At 44.2% G+C, this 26,367-nt stretch overlaps 1 protein-coding gene across 3 annotated transcripts in view; it reads left to right on the top strand.

The window, feature by feature from the left end:
- Window positions 1-16,736, top strand: part of RXRB (retinoid X receptor beta) — a 49,646-nt gene extending 32,910 nt beyond the window's left edge. For 2 of the 3 annotated variants that reach the window (XM_056539035.1, XM_056539033.1), the window contains exons 4-10: window positions 1,458-1,658; window positions 3,320-3,471; window positions 3,766-3,895; window positions 6,283-6,415; window positions 8,321-8,412; window positions 10,973-11,078; window positions 15,082-16,736. In XM_056539035.1, coding sequence (XP_056395010.1) covers window positions 1,458-1,658; window positions 3,320-3,471; window positions 3,766-3,895; window positions 6,283-6,415; window positions 8,321-8,412; window positions 10,973-11,078; window positions 15,082-15,229 — 962 coding nt within the window. In that variant the 3' untranslated portion in view covers window positions 15,230-16,736. The remainder of the gene's footprint in view (window positions 1-1,457; window positions 1,659-3,319; window positions 3,472-3,765; window positions 3,896-6,282; window positions 6,416-8,320; window positions 8,413-10,972; window positions 11,079-15,081) is intronic. The other variant, XM_056539034.1, reaches the window with a different exon arrangement.
- The last annotated feature ends 9,631 nt before the right edge of the window (window positions 16,737-26,367 follow it).

The raw sequence follows: 26,367 nt of genomic DNA, 5'->3' as shown, positions 1-26,367 counted from the left end.
ACAGACAACTTCTCAGTTCCTATGCTTCCTGGCTGATGTTTTGGTCACTTTTGAAGGCTGGCAGTGCCTTCACTCTAGTGGTAGCATGAGACTGAGTCTACAACCCACACAAGTGGCTCAGGTAGTGCAGCTCATCCAGGATGGCACATCAATACGAGCTGTGGCAAGAAGGTTTGCTGTGTCTGTCAGCGTAGTGTCCAGAGCATGGAGGCGCTACCAGGAGACAGGCCAGTACATCAGGAGACATAGAGGAGGCCGTAGGAGGGCAACAACCCAGCAGCAGGACCGCTACCTCTGCCTTTGTGCAAGGAGGAGCCCTGCAAAATGACCTCCAACATGTGCATGTATCCACTCAAACGGTCAGAAACAGACGCCATGAGGATGGTATGAGGGCCTGACGTCCACAGGTGGGGGTTGTGCTTACAGCCCAACACCGTGCAGGATGTTTAGCATTTGCCAGAGAACACCAAGATTGACAAATTCAGCAAATTTCACAGAGGAAAGCAGGTTCATACTGAGCACATATGACCGACGTTACAGAGTCTGGAGACACCGTGAAGAACGTTCTGCTGCCTGCAACATCCTCCAGCATGGTGGTGGGTCAGTAATGATGTGGGGTGGCATTTCTTTGGGGGGCCGCACAGCCCTCTATGTGCTTGCCAGAGGTAGCCTGACTGCCATTAGGTACTGAGATGAGATCCTCAGACCCCTTGTGAGACCATATGCTGGTGCGGTTGGCCCTGTGTTCCTCCTAATACAAGACAATGCTAGACCTCATGGGGCTGGAGTGTGTCAGCAGTTCCTACAAGAGGAAGGCATTGATGCTATGGACTGGCCGCCCGTTCCCCAGACCTGAATCTGATTGAGCACATCTGGGACGTCTCGCTCCATCCACCACAGACTGTCCAGGAGTTGGCGGCTGCTTTAGTCCAGGTCTGAGAGGACATCCCTCAGGAGACCATCCCCCACCTCATCAGGAGCATGCCCAGGCGTTGTAGGGAGGTCATACGGGCACGTGGAGGCCACACACACTACTGAGCCTCATTGTGACTTGTATTAAGGACATTACATAAAGTTGGATCAGCCTGTAGTGGGGTTTTCCACTGTGATTTTGAGTGTGACTCCATATCCAGACCTCCAGGGGTTGATAAATTTGATTTCCATTGATAATTTCTGTGTGATTTTGTTGTCAGCGCATTCAGCTATGTAAAGACGAAAGTATTTCATACGATTAGTTCATTCATTCAGATCTAGGATGTGTTATCTTAGTGTTCACTTTATTTTTTTGAGCAGTGTAGATATAGATATTGCTGGGGTAACATATTATATATATATATATATATATATATATATATATATATATATATATATATATATATATATATATATATATATTTTTTGTCCGGTGTTTCATCACTCATGGCTTTGATGTCCTCTAACCCTCTTGTGTCTTGCAGGAAAACACTATGGGGTGTACAGCTGCGAGGGCTGCAAGGGCTTCTTCAAACGCACCATCCGCAAGGACCTGACCTACACCTGCAGAGACAACAAGGACTGTATAGTGGACAAGAGGCAGAGGAACCGCTGCCAGTACTGCCGCTACCAGAAGTGTCTGGCCACGGGCATGAAGAGGGAGGGTAAGGGTGCGCTCGCTGCAGGCACGTGCCCCCTTCTATCATATACACTGATAATGCTTTGTGATGCCGTGTATTCGCACACCGTGTTATAATTTTTTGGGGAAAATCAAGCAAATGCTGGAGTCATAAATTCTTTTTATTTATCAAGTGAGGCTAAAAAAAAAAATAATTTAGTTAAATGGGTATTCCAGCTTTATACATCTTATCCCCAATTCAATGGATACGCTGTCACATCTCCTCCCATAGACTTAAATGGAGGGGTCGTGGCGTGAAGTAACTAGGGGGGCGTGGCCGCGACGTCACGTCCCCGTCTCGGAGGCAGCACCTGGCACAGAATGCCGGGGGCTGCACAGAGAACGTGGGGTCCCCAGCAGCAGGACCACTGCAATCATACATCCAAAGGATGGGGGATAAGATGTATAAATCCGGAATACCCCTTTAAAAGGGTTATTCAGAAATAGATGAGAGAGAACAAATTTTTCCTAAAAACATGTTGTTTGCAGTATTACAACTTGACTCCATTCACTTCAATGGGACTCAATCAACTTTGTTTTTTCTGTTCCTGGACAACCCCTTTAATTTAATCAAACAAATACCGCAAAGATCATGAACTATAGAAACCACAACCACTAAGGTCAGGCTCGCATACATGATCTGGAATTGTTGCCATCCTTCGTGGAGGCACTGGATTGAAAAACATTGCGTGCTGTGATTTCATCTAGTACAATCATGCGGGGATGGCGACGATACTGGTGGTTAGATGGGTACAGTGCCGTGTCCCGTTCAGCCTATGGTGCACCAGATGTTTAAGATCCAACCTGTTGCATCTTGTGCCTCCATCTGGAGTGGCCCTGGATTACCAGAGATATGTGCTGACAATCCACACTTTGAAATGTCTTCCAACATGATTAGAAATTCATGAAGTTTAAAGGGGTTGTCCAGTAAAAAAACAAACAAACCATGTATGGTATCAATGAGTATAATTAAGCAAGTAATGTTATTAGCTATGTCTGCTGGGCTTTCACTCTTGTAAGCTGTGATGTCACATCAAAAAAAGGGTGCTCCGCCCCCTCCTGTCAGCACGGGACAAGACCACTGATATGCAAGGGGGAGCTGATATTATTGCTCATGTATGACTCTTATGAGCAGTAATACCAGCTCCCCTTTCACATAAATGGGCTTGTCCTTTGCTGATAGGAGGGGGCATCACAGCTTACAAGGGGATGATTAGATAAGGCAGCAAGAAATCTGTTCTCGGTCACAGTAGTTTCTGTCAGAACTGCCATCTAATGAACAGTAATATCCGCAATCCCCTATACATCACTGGTCTGGTCCTGTGCTGACAGGAGTGGAGGGGGGAGCAGGGATGAGAGCTCTGTGTATTCAGAGCCTGCGATGTGACGTCACAGCTTACAAGGGAAACAGCACAGCTGATAAGGAAGATCTCTGCACTATTGCTAATAACATTAAATTAGTAACACCAATTACAGTTTTTTTTTTTTTTTTTTTTTTTGCTGGACGCCCACTTTAAAATACTATTTTATAATGCACACCGAAAAAGTGCACGGATAAACAAAAAATCTATCTATTCAGTATGTGGCCTTTTTTTATGTAAGTAAATTTCTCTCTTTGTAAATTCTTTAGTTGTTACATGACCCTTTTTTGTTTCTCCCTCCCCCCAGCGGTGCAGGAAGAGCGCCAGCGAGGCCGGGAGCGTGACGGAGAGGCGGAATATAGCGGTGGAATAAATGAGGAGATGCCGGTAGAGAAAATCCTAGAGGCTGAGCTAGCGGTGGAACAGAAGAGTGACCAGAGCCTCGAAGGGGGTGGATCTGTGAGTACAGCGGTGGGGGTCCACATGTGTCAGTGTTACCCAACCAGTGTTGATCCAGCTGTTTCAAAACTACAACTCCCAGCATGGCCGGACAGCCAACGGCTGTCCGGCCATGTTAGGAGTTGTAGTTTTGCAACAGCTGAAGGCCACCTGGTGTATAATAAATAAATAAACAGTGTGGTGACAACACCCCCTGGTGTATAAAAAAAATAATAAATAAAAATAAAAAAAATAGTGAGGTCACGACTGTCGCGGCGCCGGGTTCTCATCCTTGCCTCTTCTCTCCATCCACAGCCCAGCGATCCGGTGACTAACATCTGTCAAGCTGCTGATAAACAACTTTTTACTCTTGTCGAATGGGCCAAGAGGATCCCGCACTTCTCTGAGCTGCTATTGGACGATCAGGTTATCCTGCTTAGAGCCGGTAAGATCCCGATGGTTTTGGTTAGAACTAGGCCACATACCTAAAGCGTAAGAAATATAAAATTATATAAAGCTCTAAACTTTATTAGTATCCAGAAAACCAGCATAAATGGAGGATCAAATAAATGAATCTCCACGAATAAAACGTACACATATCAAAAGTTTACATCTGTCGGGGACTGAGTGTTAAAGGGGTTATCCAGGAAAAAAATAAAATAATATATATATATATATATATATATGTGTATAATATATATATATATCTCAACTGGCTCCGGAAAGTTAAACAGATTTGTAAATTACTTATATTAAAAAATCTTAATCCTTTCAGTACTTATGAGCTTCTGAAGTTGAGTTGTTCTTTTCTGTCTAAGTGCTCTCTGATGACATGTATCTCGGGAACCGCCCAGTTTAGAAGCAAATCCCCATAGCAAACCTCTTCTAAACTGGGCGGTTCCCGAGACACGTGTCATCAGAGAGCACTTAGACAGAAAAGAACTACCTTAACTTCAGAAGCTCATAAGTACTGAAAGGATTAAGATTTTTTAATAGAAGTAATTTACAAATCTGTTTAACTTTCTGGAGCCAGCTGTGAGATATAGATAGATAGATAGATAGATAGATAGATAGATAGATAGATAGATAGATAGATATATATATATATATATATATATATATATATATATATATATATATATATATATATATATATATATATATATATATATATATATATATATATATATATATATTATAAATATATTCTCCTGGAATACCCCTTTAAGACCCTGACTGTTGATCACTTTTGTGACCACTAGTACCCTAATTTTACCACCCAATAATATTGTTAAAACGTAACTTTTATTATATTGTTGCCTATTGTTAAAACAAGTAGATAGAGACTACCTGTTGATGTTTTAACAATAGGCAACAATTAGAGATAAGCGAACTTACAGTAAATTTGATTCGTCACGAACTTCTCGGCTCGGCAGTTGATGACTTTTCCTGCATAAATTAGTTCAGCTTTCAGGTGCTCCGGTGGCTGGAGACTCTTTCCTAGGAATGTATCCACTTTTTCCAGCCCACCGGAGCACCGGAAAGCTGAACTCATTTATGCAGGAAAAGTCAGCAACCGCCGAGCCGAGAAGTTCGTGACGAATCGAATTTACTGTAAGTTCGCTCATCTCTAGCAACAATATAATAAAAGTTACGTTTTAACAATATTATTGGGTGGTAAAATGAGGGTACTAGTGATCACAAAAGTGATCAATTGTAAATAAAGTAAAACATACCCTCCATCCATAGGTCCTTTTTGTAAGTGTTAAGACCCTGACTGATCACAAGAGAGAAGTCTGTGCTTGGCACGTTCTCTCCCAGCTCTGTCATGTGACCTAAACTGCCCCCATGGATTTACATTGTAAGTCTGTCTAGGTCACATGACAGAGCTAAGGAAAGAGAGTGTGGCTGCAGGCTTCTCTCCCTGCTCGTTCTTATCACTGTGTGTGTGTATATATATGTATATGTATATGTGTATATATATATATATATATATATATATATATATATATATATATATATATAAAAAAAAAGTGTGTGTGTATATGTATGTGTGCATTGTGTATATATAATATCTATATTATTATAATATCTTTATTATTTCATATTATCATATATATATATTTTATTTTTATTTATCATTTTATTATTTAATTGTATTAATAATAAAATATATTATTATATGATAATATTAACTTATCATTATTATTATTATGTAGTAGTAATAAAAATAAAATAAAAATTAACTCTTTGAAGGGAATGTGTCATATGAAATGACCTATTGTTTACATCGAGGGTTTAGGTTAACCATATATTAGTGATGTGTGTTTTTTTTCTTTACATTTTCTATTTATCGGTCTGTGTTTCCCAACCAGTGTGCCGATGGCTGTCTCTGGAAATCTTGCACTTTCCTGTCTGGCCGCTAGGCTTAAAACTAAGCTGAGACTTCCTATACTGTCTGTGATAAAGGAGGAGGGTACTTAAGGCTGTCTGGACATGCTGGGAGTTGTAGTTTTGCAGCAGCTGGAGGCACCCTGGTTGGGTAACACTGCTGTAGATTCTTCTTGTAAGGAGTATCCCTTGACAATAAGCTGATCAGAGTTTCCTCCTGCTGAAAGTGATTGCTCGTGCTGTGGTGAAAAAGCGAACAGCAAGTGTTCAGTTTCCCTGCAGCGCCACCACAGGCGTATAAAAGTATTACAGAGTTTTCATTAAAATTACTGGATACATCCTCCAGAGAGACGCTCTTTGTAGCCAGTCTAGGCAAGAGATGAGGATTCTGATAAGGTGTATTAAGTATAATGAGATCCCTTTTAACCTTCCTCTATTCAGGATGGAACGAGCTCCTCATCGCCTCTTTCTCCCACCGCTCCATTTCTGTGAAGGACGGCATCTTGCTCGCCACGGGACTACACGTCCACCGTAACAGCGCGCACAGTGCCGGCGTGGGAGCCATATTCGATAGGTAACGTGTGCTTCTCCTTGTTTTATGGCGTCTGTCTCCTCTATGATAACCGATGTGAGGTGCTGATACGTTGTCTGTGTATTATAGCGTCTGTCTCCTCTATGATAACCGATGTGAGGTGCTGATGCATTGTCCGTGTATTATAGCGTCTGTCTCCTCTATGATAACCGATGTGAGATGCTGATGCATTGTCCGTGTATTATAGCGTCTGTCTCCTCTATGATAACCGATGTGAGGTGCTGATACGTTGTCCGTGTTTTATGGCTTCTGTCTCCTCTATAACCGATGTGAGGAGCTGATACGTTGTACGTGTTTTATGGCGTCTGTCTCCTCTATGATAGAGTTAAAACTAGGGACTGGGGGGGGAGGAACCTACAATATAGAGGGGGAAGATAGTGTAGATAGAAAGGGGGGGCTTAATGTACCTGGGGGTGGAGCGGAGGGAGGGGTTAGAACAGTTAATAGGGAGAGGAGCGGAGGGAGGGGTTAGAATAGTTAATAGGGATAGGAGCGGAGGGAGGGGTTAGAATAGTTAATAGGGATAGGAGCGGAGGGAGGGGTTAGAATAGTTAATAGGGATAGGAGCGGAGGGAGGGGTTAGAATAGTTAATAGGGATAGGAGATGCTGATGCATTGTCCGTGTTTTATGGTGTCTGTCTCCTCTATAACCGATGCGAGATGCTGATACGTTGTCCGTGATTAATGGTGTCTCTCCGTTGTTATAACTGATGTGCGGTGCTGATACGTTGTCCGTGTTTTATGGCGTCTGTCTCCTCTATGATAACCCATGTGAGGTGCTGATACGTTGTCTTTGTTTTATGGCTTCTGTTTCCACTATGGTAACTGATGTGAGGAGCTGATGCATTGTCCGTGTTTGATGGCATCTGTCTCCTCTATAAGCGATGCGAGATGCTGATACGTTGTACGTATTTTATGGCGTCTGTCTCCTTTATGGTAACCGATGTGAGATGCTGATATGTTGTCCGTGTTTTATGGCGTCTGTCTCCTCTATAACCGATGTGAGATGCTGATATGTTGTCCGTGTTTTATGGCGTCTGTCTCCTCTAAAACCGATGTGAGATGCTGATACGTTGTCTGTGTTTTATGGCGTCTGTCTCCTCTATAACCGATGTGAGATGCTGATATGTTGTACGTGTTTTATGGCGTCTGTCTCCTCTATAACCGATGCGAGATGCTGATACGTTGTACGTGTTTTATGGCGTCTGTCTCCTCTATAACCGATGCGAGATGCTGATACGTTGTCCGTGATTAATGGTGTCTCTCCGTTGTTATAACTGATTTGAGATGCTGATACGTTTTCTGTTTTATGGCGTCTGTCTCCTCTATGATAACCGATGTGAGGAGCTGATGCATTGTCCGTGTTTTATGGCGTCTGTCTCCTCTATAACCGATGCGAGATGCTCATACGTTGTACGTGTTTTATGGCGTCAGTCTCCTCTATGATAACCGATGTGAGATGTTGATATGTTGTCTGTGTTTTATGGCGTCTGTCTCCTCTTTGATAACCGATGCGAGATGCTGATACGTTGTCCGTGTTTTATGGTGTCTGTCTCCTCTATAACCGATGCGAGATGTTAATACGTTGTACGTGTTTTATGGCGTCTGTCTCCTCTATAACCCATGTGAGATGCTGATATGTTGTACGTGTTTTATGGCGTCTGTCTCCTCTATGATAACCGATGTGAGATGCTGATACGTTGTCTGTGTTTTATGGCGTCTGTCTCCTCTATAACCGATGTGAGATGTTGATATGTTGTCTGTGTTTTATGGCGTCTGTCTCCTCTATAACCGATGCGAGATGTTAATACGTTGTACGTGTTTTATGGCGTCTGTCTCCTCTATAACCGATGTGAGGTGCTGATACGTTGTCTGTGTTTTTTGCAGAGTTCTCACCGAACTTGTGTCTAAGATGAGAGACATGCGCATGGATAAGACTGAGCTGGGCTGTCTGCGAGCCATCATACTGTTTAATCCAGGTAAAGTTTTCTGATAGTTTCTAGTAACCGCACATGTGAGGCCATGTTCATTCCGACAGAAATGGACACAATTTACTGCAAATTTATTTGAACAGGATTCTGCAGTCTGGGCATTCCGCCGCAGGAATTCTGCTTTCCGCATTCCATCAAAATAAGTCATATATTTTGCGGAATTCTGTGGCGGAATCCCATTAAAATCAATGAGGATTGAATTTCAGCTGAATTCTGTGTTTAGATAAAACAGAATTCCACTGCAATTTTGGCAGAATTCCACAATTCCATTAAGCAACGGAATTTCTGCAGTATTGCCAAAATTCTGACGTGTGAAGGCTGTGTTCACGTGACGAAATTTTTGTCTGGATAGAAAATTTCCGGGTGTTCTAGGAGTTGTAGTTTTGCAACAGCTGCAAGCACCCTTGTTTAGAAGCGCTGCCATAGGCTATGTTTACTTAGCAGAAGGTCTGCTTTGAAAATTTCTGGACTGACATTCTGCTGGCAGAACATTCCGGCGCAAGGACCACTCGAAAATGTGCTATCTATATAGACTGCAATGCATTGCCGAGTGGATTCCGCAGAAATAAATAAAACAATGTTAATTTTGTTAAAATTATTCATTTGATTTTTAATTTGTTAATTTATTTTAATAAAATTAACATATAATTGAAGCACTGTCTTTATTTTAGTAAAAATTTTTTTTATCATGTACCAGTAAATACTGGTGTTATCCTTGAGATTTTGGTTATATCTATTTTCTACTATATATATTTTCTTTTGACACCTAGGTTATAGGTGTATATCCAATTTACCTCGGATAATCTAATTGTGAGCTGTACTATTTTTATTTCCACTGTGTGCTGCAACAGAATCCAATTGAAACCAATGGGACTCTACTGTAACAGAATTTTCTTGCAGAATTTTTCCTGAAATTCCACTGTGTGAACAAGGCCTTAGGGTTTTCTAACGCTCCAGTCTCAGGAAAAGAAGTGAAACGTGCACTGATAGGGGTCGAATATTACATAGTAACATAGTTCATAGTTATTAGGTCACCCCTAAGCCTTCTTTGTTCTAAACTAATTAACCCTAATTCTGATAATCTTTCTGGGTACTGTAGTCCTCCCATTTCCCATATTACTCTGGTTACCCGGGTTTGAACCCTCTCCAGCTCCACTATATCTTTCTTGTACACTGGTGCCCAGTAGTGTACACAGTATTCCATGTGTGGTCTGACCAGTACTGTACACAGTATTCTATGTGTGGTCTGACTAGTGATTTGTACAGCGGTAGAATTATTTCCTTGTCGTGGGCATCTATGCCCCTATTGATGCACCCCATGATTTTATTAGCCTTGGCAGCAGCTGCCCGACACTGGTCACTACAGCTAAATTTACTATTAATTAAGACCCCTAAGTCCTTTTCCACGTCAGTCGTCCCAAGTGTTCTCCCATTTAATACATAATCCCAGCCCGGATTTTTCCTCCCCATGTGCATTACCTTACATTTATCAGTGTTGAACCTCATCTGCCACTTCCCAGCCCAAACCTCCAACCTATCCAAATCCATTTGTAACAGTGCATTGTCCTCTATTGTGTTATCTACTATACAAAGTGCACTGTCCTCTATAGTGTTTACCACTTTACAGAGTTTAGTATCATCTGCAAAGATCACTACTTTACTATTCAACCCCTCTACAAGGTAATTAATAAATATATTAAATAGTACAGGACCCAAGACTGACCCCTGTGGTCCCCACTAGTAACAGTCACCCAATCAGCATAAGTACCATTAATAACCACCCTCTGTTTCCTATCAGGCCTAAGTCCCTGAAATCATTTTTAAGGACACTCCACCTACCTCTAACTTTGTCATTGGTGCCAATATGTACCAAGACTGCTGGGTCCTCTCCAGCCCCGCCCAGCAACCTGTCAACCCGATCCGCGATGTGCCGAACTTGAGCACCAGGCAGACAACACACTGTTCGGTGATCCTGGTCTTTGTGACAGATCGCCCTGTCTGTCCCCCTAATAATTAAGTCCCCACTACCAGTACCTGTCTGGCCTGCCCTGCACTCCCCCTCCCTCCTTACTGGAGCAGACACCCCCCTGGTGGTCAGAGGCAGAGTCCTGCTGCAGTACTGCTAGCTCTGTAATGACATCCCCCTCCAAGTTGTCAATGCGTCTCAGTGTTGCCAGTTGCTCCTCTAGATCCAGGATCTGGGCTTCCGAACAACTCGCACAACAATATGATCCCTCAAACTGCTGTTCAAGGATTGTATACATTGCGCAAGATGTACACTGGACTGCATTTTCCAACATGGAGGCCATTGTAGATTTGGGGATTTCACAGATTAACAGCCAAAAACAGACAGTAAATATTACAATTAAATTCTCAGTAGACCTTGTGGGTCTAAAGTCCCCACAGTGTAAGGAAAGTAACACTCACAGCGATCGCAAACTCCTGCTTTCAATCTCCTATTTTACAACTCTTTCAGCTGCCTCTCTTCCAAAGCAACACTCACAGAGCTCGCTGTCACATTGTATTACATATCTCCTCTTATGTCTAGATGCCAAAGGACTGTCCAACCCGGGAGATGTGGAGGTTCTCCGAGAGAAGGTCTATGCATCTTTGGAATCTTACTGCAAACAGAAGTATCCAGACCAGCAAGGAAGGTGAGGATGAGCGAGTATATGAGGAAGAGCGGTGACTCAAGCAGCCGATCAGATCTTAGTAGACCCTTATGGGGTGCGAAAAATGAAGCTTGTACAGCAGAGCCACAGGAAATGAGCGTTATAAAAGTTTTCTCCTTCCAGCTTATCTAATATACAATCTTCAGTTTCCTGTTCTTCTGATGCTGTAGTCGAGTTTGCAGACCCCGACTGAACATTTAAACAAGCAGGACGATCCCCTAAAACAGTTTCCCAACCAGGGTGCCGTTGGCTGTTGAAAAACTACAACTCCCAGCATGCCTGGACAGCCAACGCAATTAGCTGGAGTCACCCTGGTTGGAAAACACTGCCCCACACTTACAATTATGAGCTTGTCCTGATCACATGACCAATTGATTGAAATCTGTCTCTCTGACATATAAAAAGTGTATATAAAGAGGGAGAGCTTTTTATCTAAATAAAAATGGATATTATAAAAAAATAACACTAATATATATATATATATATATATATATATATATATATATATATATATATATATATATATATATACACTTGATTTTCCATATATATTTATGTAAATAAATAAACAATTGTATGTGTATAACACATCCTAGATCTGAATGAATGAACTAATCGTATGAAATACTTTCGTCTTTACATAGTTGAATGCGCTGACAACAAAATCACACAAAAATTATCAATGGAAATCAAATGTATCAACCCCTGGAGGTCTGGATATGGACTCACACTCAAAATCACAGTGGAAAACCCCACTACAGGCTGATCCAACTTTATGTAATGTCCTTAATACAAGTCCCAATGAGGCTCAGTAGTGTGTGTGGCCTCCACGTGCCCGTATGACCTCCCTACAACGCCTGGGCATGATCCTGATGAGGTGGAGGATGGTCTCCTGAGGGATGTCCTCCCAGACCTGGACTAAAGCTTCCGCCAACTCCTGGACAGTCTGTGGTGGATGGAGCGAGACATGATGTCCCAGATGTGCTCAATCCGATTCAGGGGAACGGGCGGCCAGTCCATAGCATCAATGCCTTCCTCTTGCAGGAACTGCTGACACACTCCAGCCACATGAGGTCCAGCATTGTCTTGTATTAGGAGTAATTTTGGAGGTATTAGGAGGTCATTTTGCAGGGCTCTGGCAGTGCTCCTCCTGCTCCTCCTTGCACAAGGCGGAGGTAGCGGTCCTGCTGCTGGGTTGTTGCCCTCATACGGCCTCCTCCACGTCTCCTGATGTACTGGCCAGTCTCCTGGTAGTGCCTCCATGCTCTGGACATTACGCTGACAGACACAGCAAACCTTCTTGCTACAGCTCGCATTGATGTGCCATCCTGGATGAGCTGCACTACCTGAGCCACTTGTTTGGGTTGTAGACTCCGTCTCATGCTACCACTAGAGTGAAAGCTCCGCCAGCATTCAAAAGTGACCAAAACAGCAGCTAGGAAGCATAGGAACTGAGAAGTGGTCTGTGGTCACCACCTGCAGAACCACTCCTTTATTGGGGGTGTCTTGCTAATTGCCTATAATTTCCACCTGTTGTCTGTTCCATGTGAAGTTGATTGTCAATCAGTGTTCTTCCTGAGTGGACAGTGGGATCTCACAGAAGTGTTTGTGTGTGTGTATATATTATTTTTATTTACAAAAATATATATGTAAATAATCAAGTGTTTGTAATATAAAATATATATAATTACACACACATTTTTGATTATTTACACACACACATATATATATATATATATATATATATATATATATATATATATATATATATATATATTTTTTTTTACATAAAAATAAATCAAAAGTGTGTGTGTATATAGTGTGTTCATATTATTAGGTAAACTTTAACTCACTAGAGTTCATCAGTATTCGTGACCTATGCATAGGGGATAAGCATGTGATCAATGGCAGTCCAGCCTGTAGGTCCTCCCACTGATTACAAGAACTTCCCAAGTGAATGAGGTATAAACGCACGTTAGTCTTTGTTCACATAACAGAATGTCCACGCGGAAAGTCTCCATGTGGGCGCCAGCTCGGGAGTGCACAGTCTCATAGACAGCAATGCATTTCGTGCAGAGTCCACAGAACAAATAGACATGTCACAGCGCAGCAGATTCCCATTGAAATCAAGAAGTCTCTGCTGCTGCAGAATCTTGGTGCGGAATTCTGCACGGAAATTCTGGCATGTGAACATGGCCTTACACTGCTCCATCATTCTCTGCGAGTCTGTCAATAATGGCCACGTGCAGCCGTATGGAGAGTGATGCTCCGCATAGTGTGCTTGTGGGACCCCCACGATCGGATACCTGTCCCCCTATCCTGTGGTGCACAGGTATCAAAAAATGGTGAAAATTCCTCCTCCCAAAAATAAAAGTACAAAATTTAATCCACATAATTAAAATAGATAAAAAAATGAAAACCAAAAAGGTGGTTTTAAAAGCAAAGCAGAAATGCCTGGCGTTTCTGCTTTGCTTTTAAAACCACCTTTTTGGTTTTCATTTTTTCATCTATTTTAATTATGTGGATTAAATTTTGGACTTTTATTTTTGGGAGCTGGAATTTTCACCATTTTTTGTTATCTTTGGCCATTGGTTCCCTGCTTCCAAGTAACCACATAAGTTCCTTCATTCCAAAAAAAACCACAGGGCGGTGAGCTGGTCTTTTTTCTATATATCTATATCTAAACAGTGATCCCTCAACTTACAATGGCCTCAACATACAATAGTTTCAACATACAATGGTCTTTTCTGGACCATTGTAAGTTGAAACCAGTCTCAACATACAATGCTACAGACAGTCCAGATCTGTGAAATGTGTCAATGGCCGGAAGAACCGACCAATCAGAATGGGGCATTCACTGGTAAAACTGAAGCGTATGCACTGACTGATGTCTTGTAGCGCCCCCTACAGTACAGGGAAGTATTACATGTTCTGTACTCTTTACCTGTATTACTGAAGTGCATGCACTGACTGATGTCTGGTAGCGCCCCCTACAGTACAGGGAGGTATTACATGTTCTGTACTCTTTACCTGTATTACTGAAGTGTATGCACTGACTGGTGTCTGGTAGCGCCCCCTACAGTACAGGGAGGTATTAAATGTTCTGTACTCTTTACCTGTATTACTGAAGTGTATGCACTGACTGGTGTCTGGTAGCGCCCCCTACAATACAGGGAGGTATTACATGTTCTGTACTCTTTACCTGTATTACTGAAGCGTATGCACTGACTGGTGTCTGGTAGCGCCCCCTACAGTACAGGGAGGTATTACATGTTCTGTACTCTTTACCTGTACCAGGGTTAGCTGCTCCTTTGGACACCAGGTGAGGGCGGCTCCATGTTACATTTTTAGGACATTACATGTACTGTACAGGACCCTGAAGAAGCTCCTGTCCTCTACATAGACCAGTGTTTCCCAAGCAGGGTGCCCCTCTGTCCGGGCATGCTGGGAGTTGTAGTTTTGCAACAGCTGGAGGCTCTCTGCTTGGAAAACACTGACAGAAACAGTGATTTACAGCTCCAGCAGATCTTTCTTACTTTTATATGTAAGGATTTGCTTTATCTGTATTAGTTATCTACTTATTTTTCTTTAATCCTCACTTTTTCCTATTTTTGGATGACATTTTGGTGGCTTTAGAACCAATTACCAGGTCTCCATAGAATTATGGTGTCAACATACAATGGTTTCAACATACAATGGTCGTCCCAGAACCAATTAATATTGTAACTTGAGGGACCACTGTGTGTGTGTGTGTGTGTGTGTGTGTGTGTGTGTGTGTGTATATATATATGTATATATGTATATATATATATATATATATATATATATATATATATATATATATATATATATATATATATATATATATATAATATGAATATCCTTGGCATAAGTTCCTTTATTAACGTTCTGGCTTTATATGTCTTGACCAATCACGTGGCTTTTTTAACCAAATCGATGCTTTTTCTCCTTTTTTCCCCTCCAGGTTTGCGAAACTTCTCCTGCGTCTCCCGGCCCTGCGCTCCATCGGACTCAAGTGTCTTGAACACCTCTTCTTTTTCAAGCTGATTGGAGACACCCCGATAGACACCTTCTTGATGGAGATGCTGGAGGCCCCCCACCAGCTGTCTTGAGACTGTTGACTGTAGCTACAATCTCGCTGCTCCATCCCAAGAGACAGCTAGTAATACATACTCTAATAGATCGCTTCCAACTGGAGATGTTATAGGCAACTCAGAGGCCATCACGAGAGACTGCCCGAACTGGTCACAGACCGCTGCTCACCCTCCCCCTCCCCGGTGACAGTCCTTGGCTCTTCTCTCTTATAGACGGCATCTAGATCGGAAGGATTGGACAAAACGTGATGTTATCTGTAGGGAATATCCAATATAGACTTCACCTTCCAGCTTTACCCTTAGGAGGTACAGGTACCTCCAGAAAAGTGATCTACAAACCCACTGACTGCTGCTCAGAGGCTTCCACTAACCATGAAGACACGAGCTCCACGTATGAACTTGTCTACAGGATTTTCGAGACACTCCTATGCAATATCCTTGATTATACGCCCGATTTGCTAACTATGCTAAGAATGGATGTCTCCAAAGAGAGAGGGGACCCCTCCACCCCGACCTATGCTGAGCTCTTCTGAGAGACATGAACTCTATGACGGAGGCCAATGCCAAGTAGCGGCCATCTTTATTCCTCACCCATTGAGCTGGAAACAGACTGCTAAGTGAGGAACAGACTTTTACATTTTTGGAATGGATGATGGGAGTTGCGTTGGGGTTCGGGGTTCTCTCTACCACGTCCTGTTCCATCAGAGGACGAATCTCCCCTCCCGGGTTGCTGATCATTACTTTTTTTTAGGTGCCCTATCCGATAACTGCACTTGTTAGGTAGACGGGCATCTACTCGGGTGGAGGGGACCGCTCTTGTTTCCTGGTATCAATAACTCTTTTTGGGGTGGGGGTGGGTGGGGGTTCATGACTGCTCTGCTTTTATTTTCTCGGGGTGCCTGGAGGAGAACAAGATGGTCTCGGCACCATCACCTTTTTTCTTTTCTTCTGGTGATAGATCCATGGATTTCAATTGCCCCGCTCGGTTTTAACCCGTTCTTGTACGATCAATGATTTTATTTGGAAGGAAGATTTATATTGCACATGATTTTAAGACTGTAATGAAGGGGGGTTGAGAAAAAGACCCATCTCCAGAATTTCTTTTTTTTTTTTTTTTTATTATTATTACTATGTATCCAGTTTGTTTGGTTACAATTATTACCAAGTGGGATTTGGGGTTCTACATTTATTCCCTTTTTCTCTAATAATCTGGACTGGATGATAAGGGGGGTGAATTTTGGAGTTGGCACCACAAGGGTTAACCTCTGGTGTCTGGTTTTACTTTGTGGTGTGGCCCCACCCCACCCTTGCTCTACTTTCTTTTATGAACTTTTTTGCTGCTAGACCTCGCCTGTCGATGTTTCTCTCCCCTTCCCCATAATCCTTCCGTTTCCTTTTTCATCTCTGTCTTCACTCACTGATTTGAAGGGGTACTCCACTGGCCAGCGTGGGACTAAAGGTTCCGAACGCTGTTTTCGCGCTGCGGGGGGTCGACAACGCCCTCCTAGTGACATCATGGTCACGCCCTCTGAATGCAAGTCTATGGGAGGGGGCGTGACATCCGTCATGCCCCCTCCCATAGACTTGCATTCAGGGGGCATGGCCATGACATCATGAGGGGGCGTGGCCGACTCCCACAGCGCAAAAACAGCGTTTGAAACATTTAGTCCCACGCTGGCCAGTGGAGTAACCCTTTTAATTCTCCAGAATTTTGCCTGTTGTGTCCGTCTTCTCACTCTTATATTTCTGGTAACAAAGTTGGGTCGTCGAACCAATCCTGCTTTATTGTCTGCAGATACAGAGAGAAATGTTACACACACACAATAATACCCACCTACACTTTGTTATATACACTTTCTAGGAGGCAGCTCCTCGTGGGAGGGATTGTAAGGTAGGTAAGACTCCTCCCGGCTGTAGCCCCATCCCCCCCTACTCTGCGCTCGTTTATTATTCCTGTTGCTTGGAATGAATATTAAAGAGAATTTAGCTCTGTCTTCTGCATCTTACTGCTTCATCTTATATAGAACTACAGGAAAGTTTTATAAGCTGCACAGAAACTAAATGTGTATGGACAGAAATGCTGAATTACAAAGAGTGTTCACTTGTATGTAAACTTTCTAGTGCCAGCCCTTAACTCCTTAAAGGGGTACTCCACTTGCCAGCGATCGGAACGGTTAGTTCCGAACGCAGTGTTCGCGCTGCGGGGGTTGGTCCCTTATGGTGTGAGGCCACACCCGCCCTCCGTGCAGGTCTATGGGAGGGGACATGACGACCGCCATGCCCCCTCCCATAGACTTGCATTGAGGGGGCGTGGCCGACCACTGCAGCACGAACATATACCGTTCAGAACTAAATGTTCCGAACACTGGCAAGTGGAGTACCCCCAAAGGACACGTATGCCCTGCGCCCGCTCCCCTGCTGTGATGCAGACTCATGAGCTGAACCCGCGTCCTAGCTAGGTGGTCCCGTCTGCTATCGGCCGTAAGGACCCGTGTCTAATGTCAGACATCATCGATCGCGATGATGCCCAGCATTAACCCCTTAGACGCGGCAGTCAAAGTTGATCGCCACGGCTAAAATGGGGCGGGGGGGGGGGGGTATTCTGCTATCAGAAAATATTTCAATAATCCCAAAATATATAATTTACTAATCCTAGCTTGATCACAACTTTTACTGGCTTCAGCATGATTTTGCATGGTTCTCTTTTGATAGGAAGTTGTGTAGTCCTTTCATTGTTGTGGTTCTGTCTCAGCAGCTCTTGGCTCCTCTCTCTCTCTCTCTTCTGAGAGGAAGTTGTATGTAGCCCCTACAGCACTGTCTCCCTGCTATAATACATATATCTTCATTGGAACATTTTGGAAAGAATGAGATGTTGTTACAGCTTGTGCTAAACAATTTCACAGATAGAGCAGCAGACAGGGAATGGATGCAGCAGGTCCTGCAGATTGACTGCAGAGCAGTAGTCTTGCCATGCTGAGAGTTGTAGTTTTGCTAAATCTGGAGGGCCACAGTTTTGGAGACCACTGCATTAAAACACTATGGTGGAGGAACCCTCAAAGAACCATTGTGGAATTGTTTTGGTTAAAATAAGTTCAGTAGCAGCGAGGAAAAAAGATTCTTGGGAGGTGATTCCCATGGTCCGGCTGTATAAGTAATGTCTCAACGGCGTTGCACCTTCCTCTGGTCCACCTGAGGAAGAAACCTGCGATGCTGTCAAAACACGTTTGCCAGGACTGTCGTTCCCTCCCGCAACACATCTGCCAGTTCCCTACCGAGATTTGTTGCTGAACACTTCAGTATAAAGCAGACTATTCCTCTACAGTCAGGTAATCAGCAGCACCTTATTCATTCCCAGTCTGCTCCTTTGCCTGTGACATTGTTCTGCACATGATGTTTCCTCACCTCATTCTTCCCTAAGTTTCATAAACAATGGGGGAGATTTATCAGAACCTGTGAAGAGCAAACATTGCCCATAGCAACCATTCAGATCGCTTTATTTTTAAAAAAGGCCTCTGACAAAATAGTGATTGGTTGCTATTGGTGACTGGTCAACTTTTGTTCGGCACAGGTTTTGATAAATCTTCCCCCTATGTCTTTATTATGCAAAGAATACGAAGATGTCTAAAATCACCCACTATGCGTGTTTATTGTTGCATTTGTACCGACTGATTCAGTGAAGACGTGTTAGGTTTACCACGTGATAAAAAAAAACCAAAAAGAAAACACCATAAAAGCAGAATGTTTGTGTTTGTTGTTTTTTTTTTTTTTTTTTTTATCATCCCTCCCACCAAAATAAATAAATATTAGATACATTAAAATAACATATGTACCCCTTAACCCAAAAAATTACAGTGCGTTCTTCAACATATAGCCACACATTGGGAGGGGGGATGGGCTTATGATTGCTGGAGCATTTACTGATCCTTAAAGGGAATCTGCCATCATATAATGATATTATATGATTATAATTCCAATTTTACTGCAGCTGTTCAGGGTTAAACAAGTCACACTCTTGTAAATAGCAATAACAATAATGCAAATCAGACCTCAAGGAATGAACTGATATTATGGTGTGTAATTAATTGAAAATGTAACTAGAGAAATACGATGTAGCTGGCTGCATATAAAATAGCGTAAATTAATATTTAAATATATAGACTGGTATCTGGGCAGGGCCCTTGCTCAAGATCCAATAATAAATAGTTGATAAAAAATGTATAAAATGATAGGATTAAGAAAACAATTATAGGTCTTGTGGTAATGGGTGTGATGAGGGCAGATGTTGTTACCCTAGGGGCTAATGGCATTATCCCCTTGTATTTGTGACGCCAGCGAGTGGTTTAGCCTATAACCACCCGAAGGTATACCGCTAGATCCTATGCTAGGCACGGGGGCAATAAAGACTCCGACACCAAGTTACCAAGGTATCTTTACTGAGGATAGACAGTTGGTAAAGTCTATACAGTTCAGCCAGGGCCCAAGGAGGTGACCAGTGACGCAGAGACCTTAACGGCTTGCTGGGACTTGTAGTAGGACTGGACAATTGAACGCAGACCATGCTGACTGTGACTTTATCTTACTTGATGGTGGCTGCAGGACTGGACTTTGAGGCCTCCAACACTCTGGACACACACACTAGACAAGACTGCACTGGACCTCAGCTTAGCAGAAGAGCAGAGCTGAAAGAGCGAGAAGCTTCACCCAGGTATTATATGGGGAGACTAGCAGGGAGTCCATAGGCCACTCTTGGGATCACCTGGTCACTGGTACCTCCTGGGTAACAGTCACATGGTATAACTCTTAAAACAACATTACATTTTATAACACTTTACATGGTAAAACGTATTTACAATGGGGAAACAAGTGCAAGGGGCCTTGGGGACACTGAAGGAGCACAGGGTAACACCTCCCGTACTGGGCCACCACAAACTCCCCCTCTTAATTAAAGTTGTGCTCGATGCCCAGTCCTGGAGGGCAGAGGACTGAAGTTGGTCACTGAGGCCTAGTTACAGTTCCTGGGGCATTTATGCACAATGTCCTTCTCTGGTCTGGATTACTAAACAAGATAAGGATGAGTCCATGTGGCATGGTGAATGTCCATACATGCTCTTTAAACATATGGGCTTAATTTGACTTTGTAACTGCTTTCTGAAGACACTCAAGACAACAATATACATAGCCTCTGGCAGTCCAATCTGTGAATCTACCCAATGCCTTGGCTGATGTTGCCCTTCAGTTCTCAACTCTTCTCCCCAGAACTCAATATACGTTGCTACACTATACAACAGTGTTACCTTTACATTTATCAATTCGGTCGCTCTACGTGCATTATCTAGATATCAGGTGAACCCTCTGGCAGGTAGAGTATCTAGTACACGTGGACAGGAGAGAAAACATTAGACATATAACTGTATATATTTAGAACTTGTGGACTGGGACGACAAATAATTTTACAGTCCTATCTTAACTATCTGCATATATGTGTGGACTACTTTTAACATATGTGGACTGACTATGTGTGGTACATAACTTTACATTATGAGTTAATCTTTGTACCCGGCGGGAATTTGTCATGGCGGTGATGTAGTGGCTACGCTTCTCCTTTCTGGGTCATGATACCTCCCATATAGATCGCCATGAATAAACGACACTATACCCATAGACATCCCTGTACAAACATATTATACACATTTTATTACAGCACACGACAACCATTATAGTACACTAATATAAGTATTGGTAATGAGCAAAAATATACTATTCGCACGGTATATACATATTTTTATTGTACCGCTCCACAGTCCTGGTACATTTTAGAGTTCTTAGTAAAGAATCACGGCTAGAAGCCGGGCACGTACACTTATGCAATTGGTTACAAATAAACTTCTTGACAAGTTTGTCAGGCACTTTTCTTAAACGTTGCATAACCTGTAGAGAACAAAAGTACTTTACAAGGAAAGTTAATGAATATATATCAGAATTATCATGGGTAGACTTCCCTAACTTGGGAACTTGCCATCCCAGCCTGGTCAGTCAGCCTGCTTCTGAGGCTGGGACATGTAATGGGGTCCATGGGACTGTGCCCCCTCTAATGGACTAATTCGGGTTTTCCAGTTCACCCGGGACAACGTGGACTCTTTAAAGGTGGGGTTGATGGTGACCACCATTTGCACTGCAGCGGCTTGCGCCACTGGGGGAACAGCAGTCGGTGCCTGTTGGGCCGGCCAAACCACCTCTGCCGAGGCACTTCAGTTGGTGCCCGCTGGTTAGGCCAAACCTCCTTGACCACAGGAGTAGGCCTGGGCACATTCAGACTACTGTGGTAGATAGTAAAAATTAAATGGAGGTGGGGGGCTCGCACTATGAAGAAATGATTGTGTATCGAGGTGCTGTATGTTACACGTTAACCCTACGTGTCAAAATAGAATAGAAATAATAAATGGGAATACAGACCTCTAGATACACATGTGGTGGTGTTCTGTATGAAAATAGCTGGGAATCTATGATGAATGTTAGGATAAAATGATAGTGTTCAAGATATAATTACTATATATAACCATATATACAATACAGTGGTCCCTCAACATACGATGGTAATCCGTTCCAAATCGACCATCGTTTGTTGAGGGATATGTGCAATGTAAAGTATAGGACAGTGGTCTACAACCTGCGGACCTCCAGATGTTGCTAAACTACAACACCCAGCATGCCCGGACAGCCGTTGGCTGTCCGGGCATGCTGGGAGTTGTAGTTTTGCAACATCTCGAGGTCCGCAGGTTGAAGACCACTGTTAGAGGAAGTTGTACTCTCCTGTCCCCGCCGCTCCGTACCGTCACCGCTGCCCGGGATGTCGCCCTCCATCGCTGTCGCCGCGTCCCCGACGCTCCGGCAAGGCCTCTGCTTCCCCCGCATCCGCGCGCTCCGTCACCGCCATCACGTTGTTACGCACGACGCTCCTATTGGATGACGGGACGGCGTGTGCAGCGACGTGATGACGACGATGGAGAGTGCCGACGATGCAGGGGATGCCGAAGAGGACGCTCCGGAGCCCCAAGGACAGGTAAGTGATCGTCAGCGGACCACACGGGGCACCGTAAACGGCTATCCGGTGGTAGCTGAAGCAGTCTGCGCTGCCGGATAGCCATTTATGCGATGGCCCCGACATATAAAAGCATCGTATGTTGATGCTGCCTTCACCATGCTATGGCCTCTGAGAGTGATCGTATGTTGAAATGATCGTATGTCGGGGCCATCGTAGGTCGCGGGGTCACTGTATTAATAATAATGCAGGCTGTGATAATAATGATAATAATAATGTCAATTATTATAATTATTATTACTTAGCCTGCATTATTATTAATATTGTATATATCTATAGGTCTGTATTCCCATTTATTATTTCTACTGTGGTAGATGCTTTGGTGCCATGACAGGCAATTTGGACATGTAGACCACCACTTCCTGGACGGTACCTCTGACTTAAGGTGGCAGCAACCCAAAGGGATCGGCGTCCCAGTAGTACGATGTGAAGTAGGCAAAAGGAAGCTGGGTTGGATTCTTCGGACGGGTCACCGTAGCCGCCCACTCTCCTTTCAAGCTCTATACAGGAGTATATTCCACGATCTTCCCGCTCTCTAGAGAATGGCTCTCCCTCTCGAGGATGTTCCAATTTTCTGATTTACAGGGCCTCTAATTCTTTGGTGTCCTGTTGCTGCGCCTGTTGCATCTCATATGGCAGCAGCTTCAGCCCATATATCTCCACTCTCTGTGCCCTCGGTCCCTCTACGATCTCGGCCACCTGAGCCTCTCTTCTGGCCCTCTCGGACTTGGCCGGAAGGACTGGGGGATGGGACTTCCCTCATGTATGGGATCAGTCCAGGTTCATCACCAAACAACCACTTAGGTAATGGGGGTGACTGGGGACGAGTGACAGACTTCTGGGGGGGGGGGGGGGGGGGGGGGGGGGGGGGGGGTTGCTCTGGGCTGCTCTGGGCTAGGGGTAGATGGAGGGGTAGAGAACGCGGCCTCAGCCGGGGTACTCCTGACTCCTCGGTGTGAATTTGGGCCCAGGATCCCCAGGTCCGGTGGTGATGCACTAGAAGATGGTGGCGTTCCCTCCTCCAGGGTTGGTGGCCAGTCTCCATCCTCGGGCAGTGGGACTTGGTAGTAGGCCTCTTCGGCCCGATGGAAATGCGCTGTAGACGATCTGCCAGCTCATGAAACATTTGCGCCGTGGCAACTTTCCTGGCCTCTGGCACATCTTGAGACTCTCTGCACGTGTGCTTGCCTGTTCCGCCATGCTGCTCTTACTGACTTCCGGCAAACTGAGAGGTTCCAGCAGCGCTGCTCCTTTCATGCAGGGCTTCGGGAAACTGACTGCCGGCCGGAAGTGCGTCAGTGGTGCAGCGCTTGACTTCCGCTCCCCCGGGAACAAGGGGCGGATCTTCACAGTACCACTTCGGCATGGATACAGCAACATGGTTTCCACGCACAGGGGCGGGATGCTGACCAGCGCAGGAAATTTTTGCGCGCCTCTCCTGCACATCTTTAACTCTTTCAGGAACAGCCAGCTCTTTGTTACGCAACATAACTTTGGCCCGTATTTTACACATAGCAGGCACAATTCTTTTACGGTTCACAATGACAGCAGACTTTTCTTCACCTCCCCCTCTATTTCACAAGCACCTCACAATAAACAGATTTCACTAACAAAGTCCTCTACACTTTCTGGTGCAAATTTTGTCGCACACTCGTGCATTTTACTCTGCAATACTGGACACAGTTCAGACTGGGGGGGGTACTTTTTGCATAAGGAGTACACCCGTATCCTGTCCTTAGGACGCCAAAAGTTGTGGTGAGTGTGTGATGGAAATGGCAGATGTTATTGCCGTAGGGGCAGATTGCATTCGTTCCTTGTGTTCGTGATGCCAGGGTGTGGTTTTACCTCTACATCGAAGGTATGGTCGCTGGATCCTGGGCTAGGCATGGGGGCAATTAATGACTGATGGCAAGTTACGGAACAACTGCAGCTTTACTGAAGAAAACAGATGGAATAGTCTTTACAGCTCAGTTATGCCCCAGAAGGTGACTTCAGTGGACTTGGACAATTTGCTGCAGGCCCACACTGACTTTATACTGACTGACTTGACTAGGACTGACTAGACAGACTTCTGGGCCACCACACTGTAAACACACAATATATAACAGGAATAGCCTAAGAGGAGGGGGGCCTGCAGACAGAGAAACAAGGCCACTTTATGTGTTTAATTTGGTCAGGGCCTCAAATTGTTGAACTACCCTGATGGTGGCCCTGGCGGTTCCATCTGCTCTAGAGTGGCACCTGCCTGGGCTGGTACTGGCCCTGTATGAGAATTTAGTCTATATTCTCTTTACATGACTTTGATTAAAGGGGTACTCCGCCCCTAGACCTCTTATCCAAAGCATAGGGGATAAGATGTCTGATCGCGGGGGTCCTGCTGCTGGAGTCCCGCCGTGATGTCGGCAGTGGCACCCCAGACATCTGATGCACGAAGCGATGTGGGGCGGAGGCTCGTGACGTCACGGTCACACCCTGCTTGTGACATCATGGCCAAGCCCCCTCAATGCCAGTCTATGGGAGGGGGCGTGACGGCCGTCACGCCCCCTCCCATAGACTGGCATTGAGGGGGGCGTGGCCGTGATGTCATGACCCTCCAGTGCTGCACCCAACACTCTAAACAAATGCCGGGTGCTGTAGGGAGATCAGGGGGCTCCCCAGCGGCTGGACCCACTGCGATCAGACCTATTATCCCCAACTAGAGTAATATTTATTTTATGTGTTATATACAATGTATTTTTCCAACATTTTTTTCTTCTTCTGAAAAACAATCAAACATTGAACAGTACATATTCCATTGCAAGCTAAAACAACACGTTTTGGGTATTAATTTGCTCTCATCTCAATTCTCACTATAATCTGTAAAGGAAAAAAAATTTGGAGACCACTGCCATTCAGTTGAGCAGACACTTTCCATAAAATAGCAATATACCAGTACGACCACTAGATGGCAGCAGCATCACAGCCAGGCAAAAAGTGGCAGCTACATCTGTCGTGTCCATGTGATGTGTGAACTGCGCCGACCAGAAATACAGTACAAAGATCCTCTTCTACATTTGCCATATGATAAAGGGGATCTCCACCTTCCCAAATGTTAGATTCCCCGATGATTTCGATATCCTTCTGGTCCGATATACATATGAGACCACCTAGATCTGTTGCGTACAATTCTTAAAGGGGTACTCCAGTGAAAAAAAAATGTTTTTTTACATCAACTGGTGCCAGAAAGTTAAACAGATTTGTAAATTACTTCTATTTAAAAATCTTAACCCTTCCAGTACTTATCAGCTGCTGTATGCTCCAGAGGAAGTTCTTTTCTTTTTGAATTTCTTTTCTGTCTGACCACAGTGCTCTCTGCTGACACCTCTGTCCGTGTCAGGAACTGTCCAGAGCAGCATAGGTTTGCTATGGGGATTTTGTAGTTTTTCGACTTTGTAGTTTCCAGCCCCGTGCCTGTGTTCAGGGGTGAACTATAGAGGGTGCAGAGGTAGCAGTCGCAACAGGGTCCCAAAGACACCTCTGCCCCCATAAGAAACCAGTATTATAAATGGCACATGAGGCCCTGTTTCGAATTTTGCATTAGGGCCCAGAAGCTACAAGTGACGCCTCTGGCTGTGCTCTGTATAATTCTGGGGTCTTTTTATGTGATTGAGGTGCCTTGGGGCCCTGGTACAACTGCTACCGCTGCAGCCCTACAGTTCTGTATACTAACATATATCGGCCCGATGGAGGCTAAGGGTATGCTCTCCCCGGGGAATTGAAGTCAATGGAACTTTTATTCAAGATGGAATTGGCGCAGAATTTGTGTTGTAAATTCTGTAGTGTGAACGTACGCTAAAAGGCAGACTTCATACTATATATATATATATTGATCGACTATATATTGATACCTGTACAGCAGTGTTTGCCAACCAGTGTTCCTCCAGCTGTTATAAAACTACAACTCCCAGCATGCCTGGACAGCCAACGGCATGCTGGGAGTTGTAGTTTTGCAACAGCTGGAGGCACACTAGTCGGGTAAACCCTGCTGAACAGTAATATTGGTTGCCAATTTTATTGT

Source organism: Hyla sarda, chromosome 9, assembly GCF_029499605.1.
Source record: "Hyla sarda isolate aHylSar1 chromosome 9, aHylSar1.hap1, whole genome shotgun sequence".
NCBI lineage: Eukaryota > Metazoa > Chordata > Amphibia > Anura > Hylidae > Hyla > Hyla sarda.
Note: the sequence above shows the minus strand (reverse complement) of the source record. Positions and strands in the feature narration are given on the sequence as shown.